The 26,019-nt window shown below is 49.0% G+C and overlaps 1 protein-coding gene across 1 annotated transcript in view; it reads right to left on the reverse strand.

Moving 5' to 3' along the window:
* INSC (INSC spindle orientation adaptor protein) overlaps positions 1 to 26,019 on the reverse strand; it is a 172,541-nt gene that overhangs the window by 95,201 nt on the left and 51,321 nt on the right. Inside the window, exons 3-5 of the mRNA XM_069968003.1 lie at positions 17,831 to 18,176; positions 14,289 to 14,341; positions 8,888 to 9,011 (exon numbers count right to left, since the gene is read on the reverse strand). Coding sequence (XP_069824104.1) covers positions 8,888 to 9,011; positions 14,289 to 14,341; positions 17,831 to 18,176 — 523 coding nt within the window. The remainder of the gene's footprint in view (positions 1 to 8,887; positions 9,012 to 14,288; positions 14,342 to 17,830; positions 18,177 to 26,019) is intronic.

A 26,019-nucleotide genomic window follows, 5' to 3' on the forward strand; every position in this document is an offset into this window, starting at 1 on the left:
CAATCATGTGATCATCACTCTTTCTGGATTCTCAGATTCCAGATTAAAGGAGCTTCAGCACCGGCCGGTAACGTCTCGTGATACACTGTATACACTCTCACCAGCTGGGCTTCCCGCACTGTATATAGAGATTTCCAGGAGGCCTCTGCAGATTGGGGGATCTTGTAGGACCCAGAGATCAGATCCGTATCTGTCCTACCTGATATCTGCTCTGAGCTCCTACAGTGTAACTGATCCCACACTGATACAACGTGACTGATCCCACACTGATACAATGTAACTGATCCCACACTGATACAACGTGACTGATCCCACACTGATACAATGTAACTGATCCCACACTGATACAACGTGACTGATCCCACAATGTGACTGATCCCACACTGATACAATGTGACTGATCCCACACTGATACAATGTAACTGATCCCACACTGATACAACGTGACTGATCCCACACTGATACAATGTAACTGATCCCACACTGATACAACGTGACTGATCCCACAATGTGACTGATCCCACACTGATACAATGTGACTGATCCCACAATGTGAATGATCCCACACTGATACAATGTGACTGATCCCACAATGTGACTGATCCCACACTGATACAATGTGACTGATCCCACAATGTGACTGATCCCACACTGATACAATGTGACTGATCCCACAATGTGAATGATCCCACACTGATACAATGTGACTGATCCCACAATGTGACTGATCCCACACTGATACAATGTGACCGATCCCACAATGTGACTGATCCCACACTGATACAATGTGACTGATCCCACAATGTGACTGATCCCACACTGATACAATGTGACTGATCCCACAATGTGACTGATCCCACACTGATACAATGTGACTGATCCCACAATGTGAATGATCCCACACTGATACAATGTGACTGATCCCACAATGTGACTGATCCCACAATGTGACTGATCCCACACTGATACAACGTGACTGATCCCACAATGTGACTGATCCCACACTGATACAATGTGACTGATCCCACACTGATACAATGTGACTGATCCCACAATGTAACTGATCCCACACTGATACAATGTGACTGATCCCACAATGTGACTGATCCCACACTGATACAATGTGACTGATCCCACAATGTAACTGATCCCACACTGATACAATGTGACTGATCCCACAATGTGACTGATCTCACAGTGTGACTGATCCCACACTGATACAATGTGACTGATCCCACAATGTGACTGATCCCACACTGATACAATGTGACTGATCCCACAATGTGACTGATCCCACACTGATACAATGTGACTGATCCCACAATGTGACTGATCCCACACTGATACAATGTGACTGATCCCACACTGATACAATGTGACTGATCCCACAATGTAACTGATCCCACACTGATACAATGTGACTGATCCCACAATGTGACTGATCTCACACTGATACAATGTGACTGATCCCACACTGATACAATGTAACTGATGCCACAATGTGACTGATCCCACACTGATACAATGTGACTGATCCCACACTGATACAATGTGACTGATCCCACAATGTGACTGATCCCACACTGATACAATGTGACTGATCCCACAATGTAACTGATCCCACACTGATACAATGTGATTGATCCCACAATGTGACTGATCTCACAGTGTGACTGATCCCACACTGATACAATGTGACTGATCCCACAATGTGACTGATCCCACACTGATACAATGTGACTGATCCCACAATGTGACTGATCCCACACTGATACAATTATAGGTAAGAGATAAAAATAAAAACGCAGGGGTATATATTACCAGCGCTGCCAAAATTATCCAAAGATAGCCGGATGTGGTAAGACAATAGGTTTATTCTTAAAAGCACAACTATGACGCGTTTCGGAGACTATTAGGTCTCCTTTCTCAAAAATAAAGTGCATAACAGTAAAGGTACAGGAATCGTTTTAAATGCACGAAAAAGGGCGCCAATCCCGCCCCTAATTAGCATATTTTTTTTTTTTTTTTTTTTTTGTCCATCTTTATGGACATAACAATGCAAACAATAGAATAAATATAAATAGCATGAGCTTTATAGGTGTAGTAGTACATATGAATTGGAATAATGTGAATATATATATATTTCTCTAAGAGTCCATAAAATATATAAATAATATATATCATGTGATATAAAAATATATGACAGTATAAAAAATTGTATAAAAAATTGTATAAAAATATATGTATATAAAAAAACAGTGGAATGATTTAGTAGATGAATAAAATTAATTGTGTACGTTCTCGATGTATTCATTCAATCCTTGTGGGACCAACGTTTTTAGTTTATAAATCCAAAAATTTTCTCTTTTGCGCAAGCTTTGAAATCTTTGACCGCCTGTTGGAATCTGTTCTATAGGGAGAACGGTAAATGAAGAAAATTTACTATGGTTGCAGATACGGGCATGCCTAGAGACACTGTGCAATTCGAAACCTTTTTCTATGTTGCAACGGTGATTGTTGATTCTGCAACGTAACGGCTGTGTGGTGCGGCCTATGTACTGGATGCCGCATGAACACTGTAGAAGGTAGATAATGAAGGAAGAGCTACAGTTGAGATAGGATTTAATTTGGAACTCTTCACCCGTTATCGTTGATTTGAAAGAGCGAGTTTTGTTGAGAATATTGATACAACATTTACATCTGTTTTTACCACATTTGAAGCTTCCGAGGATTTTTGGTAGGGGGGTGATATAGCTGGAATGGGTGACCGGTTTTAGTTTACTGGGGGCTAAAATGTTCTTTAGAGCACGAGCCCTTCTGAAGGTTATCTGTGGTTTCTTGGGGATGATATCTTTGAGAAACGGGTCATGGCCAAGGATGTCCCAATGCTTGTTTAGGATGGATCTGATGGTCTTGTGGTCTGCTGTATACGTAGTGATGAAATTACAAGCGAAGTCAGGGTTCTCCTTCAACTTTTCATGATGGGTCTTGGGAAGTAGGTATTGCTCCTGACTGGATGATCCAGCTTTTTTGTATGAATTTTTTATAAGAGAAGCGGGGTAGCCTTTGGAAGTGAATCTTTTAGCTATTACACTGCTTTGGGATTTAAAGTCACTATTCTTTGTGCAGTTCCTACGGATCCGGCGGAATTGGCCGTAAGGAATGTTGGTCAACCATTTTTTATAGTGGGCACTGTCAAAGTGAAGGTAGCTGTTGCTGTCTACAGATTTAAAGTATGTTTTGGTCATAATTTTACCTTCTTCATGAAAAACTAGGATATCTAGAAATTCAGCATTGTTCTTATAGATGTTGTAAGTAAACTCGAGCCCCCAGTGGTTCATATTGAGGTCTGTGATGAAATTTTTGAGCTGCTCCTCTGTATCATCCCATATGATGAAGATGTCATCGATATACCGACAGTAAAGGGTGCAGTGTGAAAAGAGTGGGTGTCTATAGATCACCTCATCTTCAAAGTTACCAACGAAGAGATTAGCAAAGCTCGGTGCGAAAGTACTGCCCATCGCGGTACCCCGTTCTTGACGGTAAATTTTCCCATCAAAATGGAAGATGTTGTGTTTTAATATGAACGTTATGGCATCAAGGATGAATGTGGCCTGTTCGGGAGGCATAGTGTTGTCCTGAGTGATGAAGGTGGATACTGCTTTCGTTCCTAGATCATGATCAATGACTGTATATAAGGATAAGATGTCCATGGTAAGGAATAAACAGTTTTCATTCCAACTGGCCTTAGTGATACGGTCAATAAAATGGGTGGAATCTCGTGTGTAAGATGGTAAATTGGTGACATGTTTTTGTAAAAAGGAGTCCACATATTTGGATAATTTGGATGTTAGGGAGTTAATACCTGATATAATTGGTCTACCTGGTGGATGAAGAGGGTCCTTATGAACTTTTGGGAGATAGTAAAAAAGAGATAGAGTAGGTTCAGAGATGGAGAGATAATCTGCTTCTCGTTTAAGTAAAACTCCCTCTTGCAGTCCCTTCTGAATGAAGAGGGAGTTTTACTTAAACGAGAAGCAGATTATCTCTCCATCTCTGAACCTACTCTATCTCTTTTTTACTATCTCCCAAAAGTTCATAAGGACCCTCTTCATCCACCAGGTAGACCAATTATATCAGGTATTAACTCCCTAACATCCAAATTATCCAAATATGTGGACTCCTTTTTACAAAAACATGTCACCAATTTACCATCTTACACACGAGATTCCACCCATTTTATTGACCGTATCACTAAGGCCAGTTGGAATGAAAACTGTTTATTCCTTACCATGGACATCTTATCCTTATATACAGTCATTGATCATGATCTAGGAACGAAAGCAGTATCCACCTTCATCACTCAGGACAACACTATGCCTCCCGAACAGGCCACATTCATCCTTGATGCCATAACGTTCATATTAAAACACAACATCTTCCATTTTGATGGGAAAATTTACCGTCAAGAACGGGGGTACCGCGATGGGCAGTACTTTCGCACCGAGCTTTGCTAATCTCTTCGTTGGTAACTTTGAAGATGAGGTGATCTATAGACACCCACTCTTTTCACACTGCACCCTTTACTGTCGGTATATCGATGACATCTTCATCATATGGGATGATACAGAGGAGCAGCTCAAAAATTTCATCACAGACCTCAATATGAACCACTGGGGGCTCGAGTTTACTTACAACATCTATAAGAACAATGCTGAATTTCTAGATATCCTAGTTTTTCATGAAGAAGGTAAAATTATGACCAAAACATACTTTAAATCTGTAGACAGCAACAGCTACCTTCACTTTGACAGTGCCCACTATAAAAAATGGTTGACCAACATTCCTTACGGCCAATTCCGCCGGATCCGTAGGAACTGCACAAAGAATAGTGACTTTAAATCCCAAAGCAGTGTAATAGCTAAAAGATTCACTTCCAAAGGCTACCCCGCTTCTCTTATAAAAAATTCATACAAAAAAGCTGGATCATCCAGTCAGGAGCAATACCTACTTCCCAAGACCCATCATGAAAAGTTGAAGGAGAACCCTGACTTCGCTTGTAATTTCATCACTACGTATACAGCAGACCACAAGACCATCAGATCCATCCTAAACAAGCATTGGGACATCCTTGGCCATGACCCGTTTCTCAAAGATATCATCCCCAAGAAACCACAGATAACCTTCAGAAGGGCTCGTGCTCTAAAGAACATTTTAGCCCCCAGTAAATTAAAACCGGTCACCCATTCCAGCTATATCACCCCCCTACCAAAAATCCTCGGAAGCTTCAAATGTGGTAAAAACAGATGTAAATGTTGTATCAATATTCTCAACAAAACTCGCTCTTTCAAATCAACGATAACGGGTGAAGAGTTCCAAATTAAATCCTATCTCAACTGTAGCTCTTCCTTCATTATCTACCTTCTACAGTGTTCATGCGGCATCCAGTACATAGGCCGCACCACACAGCCGTTACGTTGCAGAATCAACAATCACCGTTGCAACATAGAAAAAGGTTTCGAATTGCACAGTGTCTCTAGGCATGCCCGTATCTGCAACCATAGTAAATTTTCTTCATTTACCGTTCTCCCTATAGAACAGATTCCAACAGGCGGTCAAAGATTTCAAAGCTTGCGCAAAAGAGAAAATTTTTGGATTTATAAACTAAAAACGTTGGTCCCACAAGGATTGAATGAATACATCGAGAACGTACACAATTAATTTTATTCATCTACTAAATCATTCCACTGTTTTTTTATATACATATATTTTTATACAATTTTTTATACAATTTTTTATACTGTCATATATTTTTATATCACATGATATATATTATTTATATATTTTATGGACTCTTAGAGAAATATATATATATTCACATTATTCCAATTCATATGTACTACTACACCTATAAAGCTCATGCTATTTATATTTATTCTATTGTTTGCATTGTTATGTCCATAAAGATGGACAAAAAAAAAAAAAATATGCTAATTAGGGGCGGGATTGGCGCCCTTTTTCGTGCATTTAAAACGATTCCTGTACCTTTACTGTTATGCACTTTATTTTTGAGAAAGGAGACCTAATAGTCTCCGAAACGCGTCATAGTTGTGCTTTTAAGAATAAACCTATTGTCTTACCACATCCGGCTATCTTTGGATAATTTTGGCAGCGCTGGTAATATATACCCCTGCGTTTTTATTTTTATCTCTTACCTATATTTGTCCTCACGGGCCCCTCTACTTGGGAGTAACCCGTTTTTGGGTATCATCAGCTTCAGCAGCCATTATCCTAGCCACCACATACCTCGGACCTTTCACAGGACCCCCAGTACCCCCACGGACAGTGAGGGGTGATACGCACAAAGCCCAAGGGGCAACAAGGTGAGCAACCTTCTATCTCTCTATCATCCTATATATTTGTCAGTATTACACGAGGCGCCGGGCCTTTTTTCCTTTTCTTTTATTCCACACTGATACAATGTGACTGATCCCACAATGTGACTGATCCCACACTGATACAATGTGACTGATCCCACACTGATACACTGTAACTGATCCCACAATGTGACTGATCCCACACTGATACAATGTGACTGATCCCACACTAATACAATGTGACTGATCCCACACTGATACAATGTGACTGATCCCACAATGTGACTGATCCCACACTGATACAATGTGACTGATCCCACACTGATACAATGTGACTGATCCCACACTGATACAATGTGACTGATCCCACACTAATACAATGTGACTGATCCCACACTGATACAATGTGACTGATCCCACACTGATACACTGTAACTGATCCCACACTGATACAACGTGACTGATCCCACACTGATACACTGTAACTGATCCCACACTGATACAATGTGACTGATCCCACACTGATACATTGTAACTGATCCCACAATGTGACTGATCCCACACTGATACAATGTGACTGATCCCACACTGATATAATGTAACTGATGCTACAATGTGACTGATCCCACACTGATACAATGTGACTGATCCCACACTGATACAATGTAACTGATGCCACACTGATACAATGTAACTGATGCCACAATGTGACTGATCCTACACTGTAACTGATCCCACACTAATACCATGTGACTGATCTCACATTGATACAATGTAACTGATCCCACAATGTGACTGATCCCACAATGTGACTGATCCCACACTGATACAATGTGACTGATCCTACAATGTGACTGATCCCACACTGATACAATGTAACTGATGCCACACTGATACAATGTAACTGATGCCACAATGTGACTGATCCCACACTGATACACTGTAACTGATCCCACAATGTGACTGATCCCACACTGATACAATGTAACTGATCCCACACTAATACCATGTGACTGATCCCACACTGATACAATGTAACTGATCCCACAATGTGACTGATCCCACAATGTGACTGATCCCACACTGATACAATGTGACTGATCCTACAATGTGACTGATCTCACACTAATACCATGTGACTGATCCCACAATGATACACTGTAACTGATCCCACACTGATACAATGTAACTGATGCCACAATGTGACTGATCCCACACTGATACACTGTAACTGATCCCACAATGTGACTGATCCCACACTGATACAATGTGACTGATCCCACACTGATACAATGTAACTGATCCCACACTAATACCATGTGACTGATCCCACACTGATACACTGTGACTGATCCTACAATGTGAATGATCCCACACTAATACCATGTGACTGATCCCACAATGATACACTGTAACTGATCCCACACTGATACAATGTAACTGATCCCACACTGATACAATGTGACTGATCCCACAATGTGACTGATCCCACACTGATACAATGTAACTGATCCCACAATGTGACTGATCCCACAATGATACAATGTAACTGATCCCACAATGTGACTGATCCTACACTGTAACTGATCCCACAATGTAACTGATCCCACACTGATGCAATGTAACTGATCCCACAATGTGACTGATCCCACACTGATACAATGTGACTGATCCCACACTGATACAATGTCACTGATCCTACACTGTAACTGATCCCACAATGTGACTGATCCCACACTGATACAATGTATCAGATCCAACAATGTTACAAATTCCCAGATTCCACAATGATACAATGTAGCGTAACTGATCCCATAATGTGACTGATCCCACACTGATACAATGTAACTGATCCCACATTGTAACTGATCCCACACTGATACAATGTAACTGATCCCACAATGGGACCGATCCCACACTGATACAACGTAGCTGATCCCACATTGTAACTGATACAATGTAACTGATCCCACAATGTGACTGATCCCACACTGATAGAATGTAACTGATCCCACAATGTGACTGATCCCACACTGATACAATGTAACTGATCCCACAATGTAACTGATCCCACACTGATACAATGTAACTGATCCCACAATGTGACTGATCCCACACTGATACAATGTAACTGATCCCACAATGTGACTGATCCCACACTGATACAATGTAACTGATCCCACAATGTGACTGATCCCACAATGTGACTGATCCCACACTGATACAATGTAACTGATCCCACAATGTGACTGATCCCACACTGATACAATGTAACTGATCCCACAATGTGACCGATCCCACACTGATACAATGTAACTGATCCCACACTGATAGAATGTATCGGATTCAACAATGTTACAATTTCCCAGATTCCACAATGATACAATGTATCGTTTACCCAAGCTCACAGTAGGATTTTTAACAGTGGAGCCTGTAAGCCCCGCCTCCTTCAACGATTTATCTGGAAGTTTCTCTATAGAAGTTCTACTATTTAATAAATAATATTCTACCTTCACTTCTTGGATCAGGGCGAGATTGATCAGCTGACTGAACGACTGCCCGACCGCCGTCAGGACCTCATTGATGGAAACCTTGGTGGCCGCCAGGACTTCCTCATCACTTGTCTGGGTGCATCTAGAAGAGAAGTCAGGGGTCAGGAGCAACAATGGAAACAATGTGTATCACAGCAATGGGGGTGCCCGGTCATATGAATGGAGGAGCTGACCTGCAATACCCCACACAGCCTAGAGACAAGAGTGTCATTGGTTCTAATCTCAGTCCCCCCTATGTATGACAGCACCCCAATAGTAGTAATAATAGAGACCTATACAGCAACGATGCTATCTGATGGCTGAACCCCATAGACCCCACAGTGATGAGACTGCCCCCCCATATATGACTGCCCCTCAATAGTAACAATAATAAAGACTGTGATCGGATTACTGAATCCACAGTGATGAGACTGCCCCCCTATATATGACTGAACCCCTTCCCCCCACACAGTGATGAGACTGCCCCCCTATATATGACTGAACCCCTTCCCCCCACACAGTGATGAGACTGCCCCCCTATATATGACTGATCCCCCCCCGCACAGTGATGAGACTGCCCCCCTATATATGACTGATCCCCCCCCGCACAGTGATGAGACTGCCCCCCTATATATGACTGATCCCACCGCACAGTGATGAGACTGCCCCCCTATATATGACTGATCCCACCCCCGCACAGTGATGAGACTGCCCCCCTATATATGACTGACCCCCCCCCGCACAGTGATGAGACTGCCCCCCTATATATGACTGATCCCTCCGCACAGTGATGAGACTGCCCCCCTATATATGACTGATCCCCCCGCACAGTGATGAGACTGCCCCCCTATATATGACTGATCCCCCCCCGCACAGTGATGAGACTGCCCCCCTATATATGACTGATCCCTCCGCACAGTGATGAGACTGCCCCCCTATATATGACTGATCCCCCCCGCACAGTGATGAGACTGCCCCCCTATAAATGACTGATCCCCCCGCACAGTGATGAGACTGCCCCCCCTATATATGACTGATCCCCCCGCACAGTGATGAGACTGCCCCCCTATATATGACTGACCCCCCCCCCGCACAGTGATGAGACTGCCCCCTATATATGACTGATCCCTCCGCACAGTGATGAGACTGCCCCCCTATATATGACTGATCCCCCCCCGCACAGTGATGAGACTGCCCCCCTATATATGACTGATCCCCCCCCGCACAGTGATGAGACTGCCCCCCTATATATGACTGATCCCCCCGCACAGTGATGAGACATCCCCCCTATATATGACTGATCCCCCCCCCCGCACAGTGATGAGACTGCCCCCCTATATATGACTGATCCCACCCCCGCACAGTGATGAGACTGCCCCCCTATATATGACGGATCCCCCTGCATAGTGGTGAGACTGCCCCCCTATATATGACTGATCCCCCCCTGCACAGTGATGAGACTGCCCCCCTATATATGACTGATCCCACCGCACAGTGATGAGACTGCCCCCCTATATATGACTGATCCCACCCCCGCACAGTGATGAGACTGCCCCCTATATATGACTGATCCCCCCGCACAGTGATGAGACTGCCCCCCTATATATGACTGATCCCCCCCGCACAGTGATGAGACTGCCCCCCTATATATGACTGATCCCCCCCCGCACAGTGATGAGACTGCCCCCCTATATATGACTGATCCCCCCGCACAGTGATGAGACATCCCCCCTATATATGACTGATCCCCCCCCCGCACAGTGATGAGACTGCCCCCCTATATACGACTGATCCCCCCCCCGCACAGTGATGAGACTGCCCCCCCTATATATGACTGATCCCCCCCCGCACAGTGATGAGACTGCCCCCCTATATATGACTGATCCCCCCCCCGCACAGTGATGAGACTGCCCCCCTATATATGACTGATCCCTCCGCACAGTGATAAGACTGCCCCCCTATATATGACTGATCCCCCCCCCCCGCACAGTGATGAGACTGCCCCCCTATATATGACTGACCCCCCCCCCCCGCACAGTGATGAGACTGCCCCCCCTATATATGACTGATCCCCCCGCACAGTGATGAGACTGCCCCCCTATATATGACTGATCCCCCCCGCACAGTGATAAGACTGCCCCCCCTATATATGACTGATCCCCCCCCGCACAGTGATGAGACTGCCCCCCTATATATGACTGATCCCCCCCGCACAGTGATGAGACTGCCCCCCCTATATATGACTGATCCCCCCCCGCACAGTGATGAGACTGCCCCCCTATATATGACTGATCCCCCCCGCACAGTGATAAGACTGCCCCCCTATATATGACTGATCCCACCGCACAGTGATGAGACTGCCCCCTATATATGACTGATCCCCCCGCACAGTGATGAGACTGCCCCCCTATATATGACTGATCCCCCCCGCACAGTGATGAGACTGCCCCCATATATATGACTGATCCCCCCCGCACAGTGATGAGACTGCCCCCCTATATATGACTGATCCCCCCCCGCACAGTGATGAGACTGCCCCCCTATATATGACTGATCCCCCCGCACAGTGATGAGACTGCCCCCCTATATATGACTGATCCCTCCGCACAGTGATGAGACTGCCCCCCTATATATGACTGATCCCCCCCCCGCACAGTGATGAGACTGCCCCCCCTATATATGACTGATCCCCCCCCCCCCCGCACAGTGATAAGACTGCCCCCCTATATACGACTGATCCCCCCCCACAGTGATGAGACTGCCCCCCTATATATGACTGATCCCCCCGCACAGTGATGAGACTGCCCCCCTATATATGACTGATCCCCCCCCCCGCACAGTGATGAGACTGCCCCCCTATATATGACTGATCCCCCCCCCGCACAGTGATGAGACTGCCCCCTATATATGACTGATCCCTCCGCACAGTGATAAGACTGCCCCCCTATATACGACTGATCCCCCCCCGCACAGTGATGAGACTGCCCCCCTATATATGACTGATCCCCCCCGCATAGTGATGAGACTGCCCCCCTATATACGACTGATCCCCCTCCGCACAGTGATAAGACTGCCCCCCTATATACGACTGATCCCCCCCGCACAGTGATGAGACTGCCCCCCTATATATGACTGATCCCCCCCCGCACAGTGATGAGACTGCCCCCCTATATATGACTGATCCCTCCGCACAGTGATGAGACTGCCCCCCCTATATATGACTGATCCCTCCGCACAGTGATGAGACTGCCCCCCTATATATGACTGATCCCCCCCCCCCGCACAGTGATAAGACTGCCCCCCCTATATATGACTGATCCCCCCCCGCACAGTGATGAGACTGCCCCCCCCTATATATGACTGATCCCCCCCGCACAGTGATAAGACTGCCCCCCTATATATGACTGATCCCCCCCCCGCACAGTGATGAGACTGCCCCCCTATATATGACTGATCCCCCCCGCACAGTGATGAGACTGCCCCCCTATATATGACTGATCCCCCCCGCACAGTGATGAGACTGCCCCCCTATATATGACTGATCCCCCCCCGCACAGTGATAAGACTGCCCCCCTATATATGACTGATCCCCCCCCCGCACAGTGATGAGACTGCCCCCCTATATATGACTGATCCCCCCCCGCACAGTGATGAGACTGCCCCCCTATATATGACTGATCCCCCCGCACAGTGATGAGACTGCCCCCCTATATATGACTGATCCCCCCCCGCACAGTGATGAGACTGCCCCCCTATATATGACTGATCCCTCCGCACAGTGATGAGACTGCCCCCCTATATATGACTGATCCCCCCGCACAGTGATGAGACTGCCCCCCTATATATGACTGATCCCCCCGCACAGTGATGAGACTGCCCCCCTATATATGACTGATCCCCCCGCGGCCCCCTATATATGACTGATCCCCCGTGGCCCCCTATATATGACTGATCCCCCCCGCACAGTGATGAGACTGCCCCCTATATATGACTGATCCCCCCGCGGCCCCCTATATATGACTGATCCCCCGTGGCCCCCTATATATGACTGATCCCCCCCGCACAGTGATGAGACTGCCCCCTATATATGACTGATCCCCCCGCGGCCCCCTATATATGACTGATCCCCCGTGGCCCCCTATATATGACTGATCCCCCCCGCACAGTGATGAGACTGCCCCCTATATATGACTGATCCCCCCGTGGCCCCCTATATATGACTGATCCCCCCGCAGCCCCCTATATATGACTGATCCCCCCGCGGCCCCCTATATATGACTGATCCCCCCGCGGCCCCCTATATATGACTGATCCCCCCGTGGCCCCCTATATATGACTGATCCCCCCGCGGCCCCCCTATATATGACTGATCCCCCCGCGGCCCCCCTATATATGACTGATCCCCCCGCGGCCCCCTATATATGACTGATCCCCCCGCGGCCCCCTATATATGACTGATCCCCCCGTGGCCCCCTATATATGACTGATCCCCCCATGGCCCCCTATATATGACTGATCCCCCCGCGGCCCCCTATATATGACTGATCCCCCCGCGGCCCCCCTTTATGACTGATCCCCCCGCAGCCCCCTATATATGACTGATCCCCCCGCAGCCCCCTATATATGACTGATCCCCCCGCGGCCCCCTATATATGACTGATCCCCCCGTGGCCCCCTATATATGACTGATCCCCCCGCGGCCCCCTATATATGACTGATCCCCCCGCGGCCCCCTATATATGACTGATCCCCCCGCGGCCCCCTATATATGACTGATCCCCCCGCGGCCCCCTATATATGACTGATCCCCCCGCGGCCCCCTATATATGACTGATCCCCCCGCGGCCCCCTATATATGACTGATCCCCCCGCGGCCCCCTATATATGACTGATCCCCCCGTGGCCCCTATATATGACTGATCCCCCCGCACAGTGATGAGACTGCCCCCCTATATATGACTGATCCCCCCGTGGCCCCCTATATATGACTGATCCCCCCGCGGCCCCCTATATATGACTGATCCCCCCGTGGCCCCCTATATATGACTGATCCCCCCGCAGCCCCCTATATATGACTGATCCCCCCGCGGCCCCCTATATATGACTGATCCCCCCGCGGCCCCCTATATATGACTGATCCCCCCGTGGCCCCCTATATATGACTGATCCCCCCGCGGCCCCCCTATATATGACTGATCCCCCCGCAGCCCCCTATATATGACTGATCCCCCCGTGGCCCCCTATATATGACTGATCCCCCCGCGGCCCCCTATATATGACTGATCCCCCCGCAGCCCCCTATATATATGACTTACACCCGCCCCCCGGCCCCCGTCTCGCAGGACTATGGCGGCCTCATGTCACGGTGACTCCTTCTTACCTTTGGGTGATTTCTGTGAGTTGGGAACATTTCTCCATTAATAAAGTTTCATACTGCGGAGGAATAAGAGGGACATTTGTTATTGGCCTCATTTAAAGGCCCGGCGCGCCTCCTGCTGCTAGGACGCATACACATTAAGCTGATGTCCTGTCCGACGGTAAATAGCAGCAGATCTATAAATACTTGATGGTGTCAGCAGAACATTCACATTACGCAGCCGACCAGTCAATCGTCCACATCCGGAGAGCAGACTTCTCATCTGCCGCCATGTGATTGCGCTCACTTTCCTCTAAAACAACTTCATTAAAAGTTATTACGCCGCTCGGAAACCTGATAACACATTATTTTTTCCCATAATTTACGTCGATCCCAAACAACTATTACAGGGATAAGTGCGGAGAGCGGGGAGGCGGCAGCGGGGGGACCATACGCCGTCAGCGCCATGGATCCGACCTCTGGAAATTACAAGTAGATAATTCAGGGTCTGCGTCGCCTTTCAGAGAGGAAACATTGTAACCATCCAAAGTCATTCAATTATCACAGCAAACAATCTTCTGCCGCCACATCCCTACAATTAACGGGCGGCCACCGCGTCCTACCACCGCCACGCAAATTAACTCCCATAAAGCCAATGAATAAAATCACCTGAGATTTTCTACAAGGGCCGGAAAATAGAGACACTAAGAGGGGAGCATGATGGGAAAGCAACAAGAGCCGAGAATGCAGAGACCCCAAGAGATAAGGGAGAACAATTCCCATCATCACCATCACCACTGTAATCACCACCACCGTAACCATCATCATCCTCATCCCTATCACCACTGTAATTACCACCACCGTAATCATCATCATCCTCATAACCATCATCATCACCACCACCGTAATCATCATCATTCTCATCCCCATCACCACTGTAATCACCACCACCGTAATCATCATCATCCTCATCCCTATCACCACTGTAATTACCACCACCGTAATCATCATCATCCTCATAACCATCATCATCACCACCACCGTAATCATCACCACTGTAATCACCATCATCACCACCACCGTAATCATCACCATCACCACTGTAATCACCATCATCACCACCACCGTAATCATCATCCTCATAACCAACATCATCACCACCACCGTAATCATCACCATCACCACTGTAATCACCATCATCACCACCACCGTAATCATCACCATCACCACCGTAATCATCACCACTGTAATCACCATCATCACCACTACCGTAATCATCACCATCACCACTGTAATCACCATCATCACCACCACCGTAATCATCATCCTCATAACCAACATCATCACCACCACCGTAATCATCACCACTGTAATCACCAACATCACCACCACCGTAATCATCCCCACTGTAATCACCATCATCACCACCACCGTAATAATCATCATCACCACTGTAATCACCATCATCACCACCACCGTAATCATCACCATCACCACTGTAATCACCATCATCACCACCACCGTAATCATCATCCTCATAACCATCATCATCACCACCACCGTAATCATCATCACTGTAATCACCATCATCACCACCACCGTAATCATCCCCACTGTAATCCCCATCATCACCACCACCGTAATAATCATCATCACCACTGTAATCCCCATCATCACCACCACCGTAATCATCATTGTCCTCATAACCATCATCACCACCACCATAATCATCACCATCACCACCGTAATCACCATCATCACCACCGTAATCATCGTAGTCCTTATAACCATCATCATCACCGTCCTCATCACCCTCACCACCATCCTCATGACCACCACCCTCATTACCATCACCATGATCACCACCACCGTAATCATCCCCATCACCACCATCCTCATCTTCATCACCATCACCACTGTAATCATCATCACCACTGTAATCACCATCATCACCTCCACCGTAATCATCATTGTCCTCATAACCATCATCATCACCACAGTAATCATCACCACTGTAATCATTATTGTCCTCATACCAATCATCACCATCACCACCATCCTCATCACTATCACCACTGTAATCACCATCATCACCACCACTGTAATCATCACCATCACTACTGTAATCACCATCATCACCACCACTGTAATCATCACCATCACCACTGTAATCACAATCATCACCACCACTGTAATCACCATCATCACCTCCATCGTATTCATCATTGTCCTCATCACCATCCTCATCACCACCACTGTAATCATCACCATCACCACTGTAATCACCATCATCACCACCACCATAATCATCACTATGACCACTGTAATCACCATCATCACCACTACCGTAATCATCACCATCACCACTGTAATCACCATCATCACCTCCATCGTAATCATCATTGTCCTCATCCTCATCACCACCACCGTAATCATCACCACTGTAATCATCATCGTCCTCATACCCATCATCATTACCATCTCCACCACCATCACCACCGCCCCCAATACCATCACCACCACCGTAATCATCACCATCCTTATCCCCATCATCACCATCCTCATCACCATCCCCATCCTTATAACCTATGAGAGTCCTCCATAAACCATTACAGTCCCCCATAACCCATCACCATCCTCATCCTTAAACCATAAGAGACCACAATAAGACATGAAACCTACCATAACCCATAAGAGTCCTCTGTAACCCGTAAGAGTCCCATTAGATCCCTTTCCCTTACTGGTGGGATGAGATAGTAATAGATACAAGTCTTATACACAGGAGCTCAAGCTTCATCTTACTCCAGACATTTCATGCTCAGAAAAGCAAGATAGAAGGAAGACCAAGACAGAAAGCAAGGTGGATGGAGACAGTGGTGAAAATCAGAAGTCTATGAAATCCAGGACATGACCCAAGAACCATCATCTTGTTGCCTCTCTAACACACATCCTTGTGGACAGCTCTAGTCCCCCCATCAGGAATGACCACCCATCCCTGTGTCAGAGCAGATGAACATGTGTGGACAGACCCCAGTAGACTTGTCTAGTCCCCTCAGTAGTAATGACCATCTAGCCTGGAGGTGGAGGAGAAGGAAAAGTGTGAAGAGGACCATGTGGACAACTCTAGGCCCCCCCATCACGAATGACCACCCATCCCTGTGTCAGAGCAGATGAACATGTGTGGACAGACCCCAGTAGACTTGTCTAGTCCCCTCAGTAGTAATGACCATCTAGCCTGGAGGTGGAGGAGAAGGAAAAGTGTGAAGAGGACCATGTGGACAACTCTAGGCCCCCCCATCAGGAATGACCACCCATCCCTGTGTCAGAGCAGATGAACATGTGTGGACAGACCCCAGTAGACTTGTCTAGTCCCCTCAGTAGTAATGACCATCTAGCCTGGAGGTGGAGGAGAAGGAAAAGTGTGGAGAGGACCATGTGGACAACTCTAGGCCCCCCCATCAGGAATGACCACACATACAGGTGTGAACAGGACCCTGTATACCATTCTCACCTCATCCTGACCCATCTCCTCACATACTGATGGATCTGGACAGCTTCCACTTTACCTCGTGCATCTGGTGTGTAGAAGTTCTGGAGAACATGTTGTATTCCTTTATCATGGAACGGACGTGGCAGTCAGTTCTGATGCACATGGAATAGACCCGCTTCCACTTGTTCTTCTCCAGCTTCTGGACTATCTTGGTGAGCTCGGTGCTGATGATCCAGGCTCTCCGCAGAAGCATCTCCAGGCTGTTCTGGCTGCTGTCTTGTGAGGAGAACATCAGATCTGTCTGGGAGTCGTCGTCCACACTGATGGGTTTGGACTGGAGGATGCACATACACTCACACTCCGTCATCAGCAGAAGGTCATCCATCCACCGCTGCACCGAGTCCACCTGCATGAGGGTCATCCTGCAAGAGAGGGCACATAGGTTCGAACATGAGAACGGGGCAAATAGTGGGATTTTTATTAACTTTTAACCACGTGTCGATAATGAGAGCAATATAGAAATGATCTGATGGGGACTTGTAAGGCTTGGATCACAACACGCCACCCTGGTAGGGGCACCTGTCTGTGGGGCACATGGGCCTGGATTTGTCTAGGGTTCGTCTGTGGCTTTCCATAACTGAGGTTTGGTACCCCACCCCCTCCCCCACAAAGTGATTGGCCCCCACCCCTCCCCAATCACAATTTTGCCTTTCTTTAATTCCGCTTCTCCTCGCCGTCTCTTCTCCGTTTTAATAAAAGTAATTAAATTCATTGATTTTGGTGTCGGGATATGGAGAACGCAGCAGAGACTGTACATGTGCATCTCTGAGTCACTCGGAAAATTTATCCTCCTGGAACGTGTCCTCCGCATCCAAATTATCTGATACAACAAAAAACGTGCAGTACAGACCCAAAACCAAGAGGAACCGGAATACGAGGGGTCAGTGGTGTAATAATCACGAATATCCTCTGTACAAAATATCAACCATTATACGCTTAGAACCCCCCAAGATCTATAATAGACCTCCTGAAGTGTCATGTGTAAAGAGGAGAGGCACTTCCCTCAATTCCTACACAACCGTATATATCACAGTCGTGGCCACTAGGTATCTCACTTCCCTGCTATCTGCTGTCCATTGCCTGTTGTTAGGGGAATTCTGTCTCTACTAACAGAGAATCTTACAGACAAAACACAGGAAGTGGGGGCAGGACCTAGATTGTGCAGAGACAAAATAAAGGAAGTGGAGTGGGGCTTATATAGCCTGCCCATACACACACACCTTACCCTGCACACCCCCAATCCCACCAACACCCCTCGCCCACACACCTTACCCTGCACACCCCCAATCCCACCAACACCCCACACGCACCTTACCCTGCACCCCCCCAATCCCATCAACACCCCACACGCACCTTAACCTGCACCCCCCCAATCCCACCAACATCCCTCCCCACACACACCTTACCCTGCACACCCCCAATCCCACCAACAGCCCACACACACCTTACCCTGCACACCCCCAATCCCACCAACACCCCCACCCACACATCTTACCCTGCACACCCCCAATCCCACCAACACCCCCACCCACACATCTTACCCTGCACACCCCCAATCCCACCAACACCCCTTCCCCACACACACCTTACCCTGCACACCCCCAATCCCACCAACACCCCATCCCCACACACACCTTACCCTGCACAACCCCAATCCCACCAACACCCCTTCCCCCCACACACCTTACCCTGCACACCCCCAATCCCACCAACACCCCCCACCCACACATCTTACCCTGCACACCCCCAATCCCACCAACACCCCTTCCCCACACACACCTTACCCTGCACACCCCCAATCCCACCAACACCCCTTCCCCACACACACCTTACCCTGCACAACCCCAATCCCACCAACACCCCTTCCCCACACACACCTTACCCTGCACACCCCCAATCCCACCAACACCCCTTCCCCCCACACACCTTACCCTGCACACCCCCAATCCCACCAACACCCCCCACCCACACATCTTACCCTGCACACCCCCAATCTCACCAATACCCCTTCCCCACACACACCTTACCCTGCACACCCCCAATCCCACCAACACCCCACCCACACACCTTAACCTGCACACCCCCAATCCCACCAACACCCCTCCCCCACACACACCTTACCCTGCACACCCCCAATCCCACCAACACCCCACACACACCTTACCCTGCACACCCCCAATCCCACCAACACCCCACACACACCTTACCCTGCACACCCCCAATCCCACCAACACCCCCCACACACCTTACCCTGCACACCCCCAATCCCACCAACACCCCCCACCCACAGATCTTACCCTGCACACCCCCAATCCCACCAACACCCCTTCCCCACACACACCTTACCCTGCACAACCCCAATCCCACCAACACCCCTTCCCCACACACACCTTACCCTGCACACCCCCAATCCCACCAACACCCCTTCCCCACACACACCTTACCCTGCACACCCCCAATCCCACCAACACCCCCCACCCACACATCTTACCCTGCACACCCCCAATCCCACCAACACCCCTTCCCCACACACACCTTACCCTGCACACCCCCAATCCCACCAACACCCCTTCCCCACACACACCTTACCCTGCACAACCCCAATCCCACCAACACCCCTTCCCCACACACACCTTACCCTGCACAACCCCAATCCCACCAACACCCCTTCCCCCCACACACCTTACCCTGCACACCCCCAATCCCACCAACACCCCCCACCCACACATCTTACCCTGCACACCCCCAATCTCACCAATACCCCTTCCCCACACACACCTTACCCTGCACACCCCCAATCCCACCAACACCCCACCCACACACCTTAACCTGCACACCCCCAATCCCACCAACACCCCTCCCCCACACACACCTTACCCTGCACACCCCCAATCCCACCAACACCCCACACACACCTTACCCTGCACACCCCCAATCCCACCAACACCCCACACACACCTTACCCTGCACACCCCCAATCCCACCAACACCCCCCACACACCTTACCCTGCACACCCCCAATCCCACCAACACCCCCCACCCACAGATCTTACCCTGCACACCCCCAATCCCACCAACACCCCTTCCCCACACACACCTTACCCTGCACAACCCCAATCCCACCAACACCCCTTCCCCACACACACCTTACCCTGCACAACCCCAATCCCACCAACACCCCTTCCCCCCACACACCTTACCCTGCACACCCCCAATCCCACCAACACCCCCCACCCACACATCTTACCCTGCACACCCCCGATCCCACCAACACCCCTCCCCCACACACACCTTACCCTGCACACCCCCAATCCCACCAACACCCCACACACACCTTACCCTGCACACCCCCAATCCCACCAACACCCCCCACACACCTTACCCTGCACCCCCCCAATCCCACCAACACCCCACACGCACCTTACCCTGCCCACCCCCAATCCCACCAACACCCCACACACACCTTACCCTGCACACCCCCAATCCCACCAACACCCTTTCCCCACACACACCTTACCCTGCACACCCCCAATCCCACCAACACCCCTTCCCCACACACACCTTACCCTGCACACCCCCAATCCCACCAACACCCCTTCCCCACACACACCTTACCCTGCACACCCCCAATCCCACCAACACTCCACACACACACCTTACCCTGCACACCCCAATCCCACCAACACCCCAAACACACCTTACCCTGCACACCCCCAATCCCACCAACACCCCGTACCCTGCACACCCCAATCCCACCAACACCCCCCACACACCTTACCCTGCACACCCCCAATCCCACCAACACCCCCACCCACACACCTTACCCTGCACACCCCCAATCCCACCAACACCCCTTCCCCACACACACCTTACCCTGCACACCCCCAATCCCACCAACACCCCACACACACCTTACCCTGCACACCCCCAATCCCACCAACACCCCCACCAACACCCCGTACCCTGCACACCCCCAATCCCACCAACACCCCCCACACACCTTACCCTGCACACCCCCAATCCTGCAAACACCTCCCCACACACACACCTTACCCTGCACAATCCCAATCCCACAAATACCCCCCAATCACACAACTTACCCTGCACACCCCCAATCCCACCAATACCCCTGCCCCCCACACCTTACCCTGCACAACCCCAATCCCACCAACACCCCCCACCAACACACCTTACCCTGCACACCCCCAATCCCACCAACACCCCCCACCAACACACCTTACCCTGCACACTCCCAATCCCACAAATACCCCCCAATCACACAATTTACCCTGCACACCCCCAATCCCACCAATACCCCTGCCCCCCACACCTTACCCTGCACAACCCCAATCCCACCAACACTGCCCCACACACACCTTACCCTGCACACCCCCATTCCCACCAACACCCCTGCCCCCCACACACACACCTTACCCTGCACACCCCCAATCCCACCAACACTGCCCCACACACAGCTTTCCCTGCACACCCCCAATCCCACCAACACCCCCCACCCACACACAGCTTACCCTGCACACCCCCAATCCCACCAACACCCCTGCCCCCCACACCCCCAATCCCACCAACACCCCTTCCCCAAACACACCTTACCCTGCACAGCCCCAATCCCACCAACATCCCCAATCCCACCAACACCCCTTACCCTGCACACCCCCAATCCCACCAACACTCCTCCCCCAAACACACCTTACCCTGCACACCCCCAATCCCACCAACACCCCTTACCCTGCACACCACCAACATCCCCCCACACACCTTACCCTGCACACCCCCAATACCACCAACACCGCCCCACACGCACCTTACCCTGCACACCCCTAATACCACCAACACCGCCCCACACGCACCTTACCCTGCACATCCCCAATCCCACCAACACCCCTGCCCCCCACACCTTACCCTGCACACCCCCAATCCCACCAACACCCCACACACACCTTACCCTGCACCCCCCCAATCCCACCAACACCCCTGCCCCCCACACCTTACCCTGCACACCCCCAATCCCACCAACACCCCACACACACCTTACCCTGCACACCCCCAATCCCACCAACACCCCTTCCCCACACACACCTTACCCTGCACACCCCCAATCCCACCAACACCCCTTCCCCCCACACCACCAACACCCCCCACACACACACCTTACCCTGCACACCCCCAATACCACCAACACCCCTTCCCCCCACACACACCTTACCCTGCACACCACTAACACCCCCCACACACACACCTTACCCTGCACACCCCCAATCCCACCAACACCCCTTCCCCCCACACACACACCACTGTTTCATCCCTGAACCCCTGCTCCCCCCCCCTACTGCATATATACACTAGAAAACTAAAAACAAACATAATAAAACATGATAGTATAAGCATTATTGACCTTTTTATCTAAAACAAACAAAAACATTACTACCACTATCATCCCCAACAACAGCAACAATTAAAAATAAAAACCACCAAAAACATTAAATAACCGTTCCAGCTGCCTTTTATCTTCGAACCAGAAAGAAAGCAAAGCAAGAACAACAACAACAAGGATAATGATGCAAATAATAAAGCACTAATCATGAGGCCCCATTCACACTGTCTGTTTTCTTATCAGGATTTCCTGACCCATAGGGTTGCATTGAACACTGACAGCCTTCAGGATTTTTCTGGGTTTGTTCAGGTAAATAGGTCAGGAAATGATAGAACCTGTCCTATCTTCATCAGGATTTCCTGAACGGATGCCCCCATAGAAGTCTATGGGAGCTCAGGAAATCCTGAAGACACAACTGATGGTTTCCTGAACATAAACACTAATTACTGTCAGGAAATCCTGATGGTTTCCTGGAGCCTTAGGATTTCCTGACAGTAAAAACTGACACTGATGTGTGAATGGAGCCTAACCATGTGGAGCATAAGCCTATCCAACACACTACTTACAAGCCCCCATCTGCCCCAGGTTCGGTGGCCTGTAAGCCCTTTATCATGTCATGCACAGCCCCCCACTGGGATCGGAGGATGGCAGACCGGGTACCATAATAATTTATAATCTATCCCTGACTATTCACCCTACCCTCTCCCTACTACTAACCCTAAATATTAATCTAAACCTCACACTCTCCCTACCTCTGTCCCTACCTACTCTGTCCCTAACCAGAATTATGGTCCCTCACCCAGTGGGCTCAGTACCTAGGGCACAGCAAAAGAAAACCCTCTCCACAGGAGAGAAGCCCTACTTGTACCCAGCCTGCCATACTCCAAAGACCTGATCTTCCCAAGGTCACCAGTGATGTTCCTACAGACCTCCACCTCGGAGAGGACTCTACGCTGTGTAGATACTAGACACCGTGCGTTCCACGTGTGGTACCTAACCACTAAGCTGACTAAAAATAACGTGCAGCGATCTCGGCCACCCAGGTTCCTGAATGCCCCATAAGCCCACTCCGGATAGGTGAGACTGACTAACTGACTCCAACCTATGGAGGCGCCCACCCTGGTGTAAACCCCTATATTGAAGGGACAATGAAGCAGGAAATGATCCATGCTTTCCAGCGTATTACCACACTCCTCTCGGGAACACCCCCGATCATCGGAGCTCCTGCACTTCAAGTTGTCCCTCACATATAGCTTCCCCTGGAAGCAGCGCCAGGCCAAGTCCCAAAACTTCTGGGGGATCCTCTTTGAGTTCAATAGACTTAACCCAACCCTCAGATCCCGACCTGGGCAATCCCTGAGCGCCAGGGGCTTCTGGAAATGGGTCAACAGAACCCTTTGGTCAAGGAATTTCCCCGACTGAGTCCTGATCTCCCACATTCCCAGACCCCACCGACGTCTTTCAGAAAAAAAGCAAAAATTGGCAGCACCCCTTTGTCTCTGTTCACACTGTAAGTACAGACAAAAAGTTTGCTAAGATCCTCATTTTCTAATATCTATAGACCAGGTTTTTTATCATGTCTACACTGAGGGGAGTATATACGGTAAGCACTTGCACCTGTAGGTTGCTGTTGCACCTTTTTTTTTGTCTGTACTATGGCCACATGCAGCATGCAACCAAAAGTGTGAACAGAGGCATTGGGGTGCAGCCAGTTTTTCCTTTTTTTCGGTTGTATGTGTGTGGGGGGGGGGAGGGGTGGCTGTCACCCATTCCTGGAAGAAAGGACGAAACCATTCCCTGCAGGAAAGTACCCAGGGAAGAGCCCTCTCTTTCCAGAGGTCTGCAATGTTAGGGTATATGCACACTGAGCAATTCTCGAGGAATTGAAGCAGAAATTTTTTAGGCAGAATTCAAGCAGAATTTAAGCCCCCCATTGACTTCTATAGGATTCCTCTAGCAGATCTACAGCAGAAAATTCTGCAGTGTGAACAACAGAGCAGAAAACCCATTGAACACAATGGGACTTTGCTCTGTACATATTTTTCGGGAGGAATTTCAAGCTGAGATTCCTCTTCAATTCCTCGCCTTTTCCTCAGTGTGCACACACTCTTAGGGCTCATGCACACTGAGCAGAAGACAAGGAATTGAAGACAAGGGTAGATTGCGAACACTTACAACAGCGGACGCAAGGGACAGCCCTGACGGACACCAGACCCAACCTTAAAAGAGCGGCCAGACCAACCGTTCACCAGCAGGAAACTCTCTGCATACAAGATCTTAAGCCAATTGACAAAAGTATCTGGTAGGTCATATGTCAGATGAACAGATCAGTACTCGTAATTCCCCCGATCAAATGCCCTCGAAGGGGTACTTGTTGTCCCTGGATCAGGCCAAAGACCCGCATTACTGTGCTCCACTGCCTCCCTGACACTAAAGGCCGTATAACACGTAGCGATTAGCGTTCAAAGATTCGCTATAAGCATCGTTCTCTAGCGATAACTAGCCATTTTATAAGGAACGATTCTGAGGTTATTACATTCACCGATTACTGTTATGAACGATCGTTTTTACCTTGTTAGATGGTCGCTAATCGTTCCTCAGGACAGACCACACAAAATCTTTAATCGGCAAATTATTTTTTACACGAACAAATATGCGAACGATTGTTGAACCACCAACAATAATTTTTCAACATGTTGAAAGACCAAAATAACCAATTTTGCATTTGTTGTTTCATTGTTGGGTGTTATTACACGGACAGATAATCATTCATTTAGATCGTTTCAGCGAATTTTTAAACGCTAATGGTTCCG

Source organism: Dendropsophus ebraccatus, chromosome 4 (assembly GCF_027789765.1).
Source record: "Dendropsophus ebraccatus isolate aDenEbr1 chromosome 4, aDenEbr1.pat, whole genome shotgun sequence".
Lineage (NCBI taxonomy): Eukaryota > Metazoa > Chordata > Amphibia > Anura > Hylidae > Dendropsophus > Dendropsophus ebraccatus.